Genomic DNA, 7055 nt, shown 5'->3' with positions numbered 1-7055 from the left:
CATTTTCACCTGTATTACAGAGCTATAGTCATAAAAACAACATGGCACTGGCATAAAAATAGACCCATAGATCAATGGAACAAAATAGAAGGCCCAAATATGAATAAATGCAATTTCAGCCACTGTATATTTGACAAAGATGCTGAGAACACACAATGGTGGAAATACAGTATCTTCATTCAATACATGCTTCTGGCAAAACTGGATCTCCACCTGCAGAAGAATGAAACTAGATTTTTATCTTTCACCTTGCACAAAAGTCAACTCCAAATGAATGAAAGATCTCAATATGAAACTGAAAACCCTGAAACTAATAGAAGAAATCATTGGCAGTAACTTACAAGATATAGGTCAAGAAATCCCAATGGATTCTGATATGAACATTTAAAATTTGCCTTTTTCGGACTTTTGTCTGGTTTCCTGTCTAGAACTTGAAATGCTAACTACTCTTGCCTTTACTTCTCCTTCACATCCCCTATTCATCAGTCAAGGACTTTCTTTTCTCCATACAGATAAGAGTTATGAAATTTGGGATTCATTTAGATAGACTCACTGAAGGGGAACCTCAATTGCCTCACCCTGTGTCTCTCTGTCTAGCATGGAAGAAGCCAAAGCGGTCTGTGTTCCTGTTCCCTATTGGCAATTTGAGGACGGTGTGATAAGAATAGGAAGTAGGAACTGGCTAAGCAGTTAGGGTCAAAAAAGACCCTAAAGAAATGTAGCTATTTTCTTGTCTAAAAGTCACAATGTCCTTGGGTCTGTTAGCATGATACTCTGTTCCAAAGTCAAAAGTGTTTATGAGCTCTTATAGAATCCTGAAAAGATTTTAGGGTTACCTCTTCAGAGGGGAATGTTACAGTAGCAAAAAGTCCCATTTCAAAGAAAGAAAGAAAAAAAGAAGAAAGAAAAACAAAGAGAGAGAAAGAGAGAGAAGAAAGAAAGAAGAAAAAAAGAAAGAAAGAAAGAAAGAAAGAAAAAGAAGAAAGAGAAGAAAGAAAAAGAAGTTGTCAGAAAAATGTGATGAGATATGGGAGGTGTTGGAGGGGAGGTTGTGGGTGTGGATTTAATCAAAACACCTTATATGCACACATGAAATTTTCAATAATTTTTTTAAATGTTTAAAAAAAACACCTCAGAAATGGATGCACAGTAGAGCAATGGGCACTTCAATTAGATTTTATGGTAGTCACTTAATTCTTTTGTACCTGAATTTTGCTGTCTTAATTGTCTCTGTCATAAGATCAGTGAGCCTCACAAATCTAGGTAGGAAGTTGGAAAGATGGCTTAGTGGCTAAAAGTGCATTTTCTGCAATCATTAGTACTGAAATTCAGATACCATCACCTATGTAACATGCTGGGCCTCCTGTGCGTACATCTAACCTCCATTGCTTGGGTGCAGAGACAGGTTGGTGGTTGCTGATTTCCAGCTTAGCTGAAGTGGAGCCCTAGGTTCATGAAGAGTCACTGCCCCACTGCCCCTCCCAAGAATAGGTGGAGGGTGATAGAGAACACCTCAAGCCCTCCTTTTGTCTTTACATGTATATACAAAGTTGTACACACTTGTATACACATATGTACACATCTACTGACAGAAACACAAATTCACATCAGTAAAATTTTAAAAGAATTTAGGGGGAAAGTTCCAATGTCATTAGCTGTTAAGTTGAATTTTGTTTTAACTACTATGAATCATTTACATCTTCTTTGCCACCTCCATCCTTTCAACTAGAAAATCGTAAGGCAACCCTGTGGTTCAGATCTATTTCAGACCTATTATTTGACCCCTACAAGAGTAAAATCATTTATAATTCCAATAAACTGAGTCCTTATTTAACTATAGAAACAATTTCATCTTGACTTCCTTGAACAAGACATTAAATTTATTTGAACACCAAAAAAAAAAAAAAAGAATGATGTTGGCTGTGGGTTTGTTTTATGTAGCTTTAATTATGTTGAGGTATGGTCCCTCCAGTCCAGTTCCCTCTAGAATGTTTAACATTAATGTATGATGGATTTTGTCAAAGGCATATTCTGTATCTACTGAGAAGACCATGTGATTTTTGTCCTTAAGTCTATTTATATAATTGATTACATTCATTGATTTACATATATCGAATAATCTCTGCATCTCTAGAATAAACCCTACTTGATCGTGGTAGATGATCCTTTTGATGTCTGTCTGTTTGTGGTTTTCAAATGTTTTGTGGAGTATTTGAATCCCTGTTTAAGGATATGGGCCTATAATTTTGTGGGGCTGATTGTTGTGTCTTTACCACCTTTGGTATTAGAGTGATGCTGGCATCAGTGAAGGAGTTTGGGAGTCCTCCCTCTGCATCTGTCTTTTTGAATAATGTAGGAAGTATTGGTTGTAGATATTTGAATGTCTGATTGAATTATGCTGCCAATTTCTCAGGGCCTGGGCTATTTTTAGTCAGGATATTTTGTGTTACTGTTTCAATTTCATTATGTGTTGTGGGCCTGTTTAAGCTGGGTTTAACTTTGTGATGCCCATGACTAGAAATTTATCTGTTTAGATTACCGAAGTCAATGGAGTATAGATTTTAAATGTACTCCCTTATAATGTTTTGGAATTTTTGATGTTTGTTGTGATGTTTCCTGTTTCATCTATGATTTTATTGATTTATATTTGCTCTTTCTTTCTTTTGGTTAACTGAGATAAATTTCTATCTTATTTAACTTTACAAAGAATCAACCTTTAGATTCATTATTTTTTTGTGTTGTTTTCTTCATTTCTATTTCATTTAATTTCTGCTTTAATTATTGTTATTTATTCTCACCTGCTGGGCTTGGAGTTCATTTGTGCTTGACTTTCCAGACTCTTGAGTTGTACTGTAAAGTCATTTATAAATGGAATTTCTGATTTTCTAATGTAGACACTTAAAGCTATAGTCTTCTCTTTTAGCATTGCATTTAAAGTGTCTAGGTTTTGTTTATTGCATTAAATTTTTTTGAGTTCCAGGAATACTTTTATTTCTTTCTTAATTTCTTCTTTGACTCATTCATTATTCAGGAGTGTGTTGTTTAATCTCAATTACTTTGTATAGTTACTACATCTTTCTTTATGGTTGACTTTATGCTTTATTGTATAGCGGTCTGATAGAATGCATGAAATTAAGAATTTTTCTGTTTTTCTTGAGGTTTGTTTTGTGTCCTAGCATGTGGTCAATTTTAGAGAAACTTGAATGGATTGCTGAGTAGAAAGTGTATTCAATGGTGCTTGGTAGACTATTCTGCAGATGTGTTATGTATGTCCATTTGATGTTAGATATCATTTAATTCAGATGTCTCTCTGTTTATTCCTAGTCCTGTTGACCTGTTTATTGGATATTGTGGGGCATTGCAGAACCTACTATTAAAGAGTTGGGGTTAATCTTTTTTCTATAGTACTTTAGAACTGCTTTTATGAAATTTGGTGCATGAGTTTGATGCATACATGTTCACGGTTGTAATATCTTCTTGATCAATTGTTTCTTTGATCAGGATGATGTGACCCTCATTAGCCCTTCTGATTAGCTTTAAGTCTATTTTCTCATATAGTAGAATTGAAACACCTACTTGCTTCTGAGAGTCATTTACTTAGAAAATTTTTTCCACTCTTTACCCTAGGTAGTGTCTGTCCTTGAAGGTGAGATGATTTTCTTGAAGACAACAAAAAGAGGGATATTCATTCTTAATCCATTGCAATAACATGTGTGCTTTTGACTGGAAAATTGTTGTCATTGATATTTAGAGTCATCATTTAGATGTGTGTATTGCTTACTGTCATTTTAATTTGTTTCTATTTCTGGCCCTACTTTGTGTATTCATTATTTTGCCTTTTTTGTTTTCTTTCTGTAAACTTTTGGTCATGGCTATTACTGCCTTCTCTCCTTCATATTACTTCAAATAGTCTATATACAGTTTGTTTGGTAGACATTAATTATTTCAACTTTTTTGTGTCATGGAAAATTGTTCATTACCTTTTGACTATGATAGATAATTATGCTAGTGAAGTATTCGAATTAACATCCATGGTCATTTAGGACTGTGAATACTTTGGTCCAGGCTCTTCTGGCTTTCATAGTCTGCATTGAAAAGTCAGCTTTAATTCTGATGAGTTTTCCTTTATGAGTAGCTTATGCTTTTGTTCTAGCAGAGTTTAGTATCCTCTTTGTTCTATACATTTAATGATTTTACTATGTTTTGCCATGGGGAGTTTCTCTTCTGCTCCTCTCTAATTGATGTGCTATGATCCTCTTGAGTCTGTGTAAGTATGTCTTTCCTTAATTTAGGTAAGTTTTATTCCATAATCCTGTTGAAGATCTGTCAACGCCATTAGCCTGAGAGTCCTCACCTTCTTTTATGCTGATGATGCATAGAATTGTTCTTTTCACTGTGTCCCACATTTCGCTCATATAGCAATCCTGTGTTTTTTTAAAACTTTATATAGTCTTTGCTTAAGGTGTCCTCTTCATTAATATTGTAATTGAGCCTTTACATTCTCTTGTCTATTTAATTCATTCTACTTTGAGAATTTGTCCTGCTGTTTCCAATTGTTTTTTTTAGCTTTTCAATTCCATGTTCATTTCAACTTGGGTTTACTTCAATGTTTCTGTCTCATTTGTGAATTCACATTTCAAGGGTTTAATTGTTTTGTTATTACATTCAATCACATACTTTTATTTTCTTGAGCTTCTGTCCCTAGTTTATGCCTTTTTCTTTTGAGATCAGAGTTGTTTCTCTGTGTTTTCTTTAAGTTCTTTGTTTATGATTTTTCTATTAAATTCTGCATTGTGGTATTCCTCAGGGTAATTTTCATTGTAGTACACTTTCTTAGGGCTGCTAGTGATTTGGGGAGACATATTGTCTTGGTTGGTTTTTTATACTATTTGTGTTTTTGCATTGTCATTTTGGCATTTATTTTCCTGTTTGTGTGTCTGATAGGAAATTATGTTCTTCCTTCGTTTAGTTAAGTTTTGTTTCTGTTAATATTGTTTATGTAGTATGGTTGCTTTTTGATGAGTATGAAAAGTGTTGGTGTGTGTGCTTTAGGTTCTTTCAGGGTAGTAGGCTGGTTTGGGTAGTTGGTAGGTCAGGGTAGTAGGCAGTTCATTCAGGGCAGTAGGAGGGGTGGTCTGTGACAGGCAGATCAGGAGTACAGGGTAAGTGGGGGTGGGAACTATATGTGGAGGGTATTAACAAAACTACATAAGAGGATATAGCTAGGATGGGTTAGGAAGCTAGTCTAAAAACCTGAGTCAAGGTGGAGTGGGTCTAGGCCCAAATCCAGCAGGGGGACAACAAAGCATTGATTTTTTTCTTAAATAGAACATTGCTAATGAATTTGAAAGATAGTAATAGGCCTAGAAATAGTTTCCATTAAAAGGGTATTTCATCATGAGTTTATTAATAGATTTACAAGATAAAGTTACATTCTAAATAAATAACATGAATTATAACAATGATTTGTGTGCTTTTAATTGTCTCACAATGCAAACAGTCTGGGAAAGAATTTTTTCAATGCCCCAGTAACATCTTTGTTCCTCAGGCTGTATATCAGAGGATTGAACACTGGGGTCAAAATGGTATAGAAAAGAGAGAGCAGTTTGTCGGTTCCCTCATACACATCAGATTTGGGTTTTAAATATGTGATACTTGCTGATCCATAGAATAAAACAACAACTATAATGTGGGAAGAGCAAGTAGAAAATGCTTTCTTCCTTCCTGTGTTTGATGACAACTTCAGGATGGTTGAGATGATTTTGCTATAGGACACAAGGATCAACATGAAGGGCACTGTGACAATCAATACAGCAAATATGTAGACGATCATCTCATTCACAAAGATGTCCCCACAAGCCAGTTTGAGCAATGGAGGTATGTCACAGAAGAAGTGATTGAGTTGCTTAGATTTACAGAAGGGCAGAGACAAAATCTGGTATGTCTGGCCTACCTGAATAGGAATTCCAGTGACCCAGGAGCCAAACACCAGCTGGTTACACACCTTATGACTCATGATTAGATGGTAGTACAGAGGGTTACATATGGCCACATAGCGGTCATAGGCCATCACAGCCAAGAAGAAGCATTCTGTGGCCCCCAGAATAAGGAAGAAGCACATTTGAATAGCACAAGCATGAAAAGAAATATTTCCTTTGAGAGTACAAAGATCCATAAGCATTCTGGGCAGAGTGACAGTCACATAGCAGATTTCTAGGAAAGAAAAATTGCTGATGAAAAAATACATGGGAGTCTGCAGAGTGGGCTCTACCCTTGTGATGAGAATAATGATTCCATTCCCCAATAGGATAATCACATAGACAAAGAGGAAGATTCCAAAGAGATACCAGTGCAATTTGGGAATATCAGAAAATCCCAAGAGAACAAATTCCACAGGCACAGTCAGGTTTATTTCTGTGATTTTCCATTTGTTTTCCTTTGTTAGAGTCACGTTTCTTGACTGCATGTCCTCTTTTCACATCAGATTGGTTTATGAATTTTGTTCTTTGTAATTTCTCAACCTTTCAGTTTTTTTTTTCTGGTAGATTTTCTGTGAAATCGGAACAATGGATTTATCTTTATCTCTGTATTAAAAAATAATTTTGTCCATACCCTCTTCCAAGTGAACTGACCATGTTAGATGTGTTTTAATTGTTTCAAGAAAATCCATAGGGTCATACACTGTTATTCAAGTTCATATCAGAATGATACAATCTGTTTGTTTTGAAATTTTACTACTGCACTTCTCTAGCCACCTGACCCTTGCTCTACAAGAAAATAAGGTTCAAAGAGTTCACATAACACCACTCTTTGAGTGCATGTCTATAAAATCAGCACTCCAGAAGCTAATGGGAAAGTACTGCCGATATTTCAAAACAATTCAAATGTCTCTGTGAAATCATGTATGAAAAAACAAATAAACCCTTCAATTAATGAAAATATAGCATAAATAAATGGGAAGTGCACACAGTCATATGTTTTAATTTTTTAGATTTTAATTCTGTAACTTTTTGCTATCTGCAGCTCTTCATTTGAAATAATTAATCATATAAACC

At 35.1% G+C, this 7055-nt stretch overlaps 1 protein-coding gene across 1 annotated transcript in view; it reads right to left on the bottom strand.

The window, feature by feature from the left end:
• Positions 1-5485: 5485 nt before the first annotated feature.
• Positions 5486-7055, bottom strand: part of LOC103736327 (olfactory receptor 10AG1-like) — a 5053-nt gene continuing 3483 nt past the window's right edge. The window contains exon 2 of the mRNA XM_008835809.2: positions 5486-6414. Coding sequence (XP_008834031.2) covers positions 5486-6414 — 929 coding nt within the window. The remainder of the gene's footprint in view (positions 6415-7055) is intronic.

Source organism: Nannospalax galili, unplaced genomic scaffold (assembly GCF_000622305.1).
Source record: "Nannospalax galili isolate Female #2095 unplaced genomic scaffold, S.galili_v1.0 scaffold1678, whole genome shotgun sequence".
Taxonomy (NCBI): Eukaryota; Metazoa; Chordata; class Mammalia; order Rodentia; family Spalacidae; genus Nannospalax; species Nannospalax galili.
This window is presented reverse-complemented; position numbering and strand designations above follow the sequence as displayed.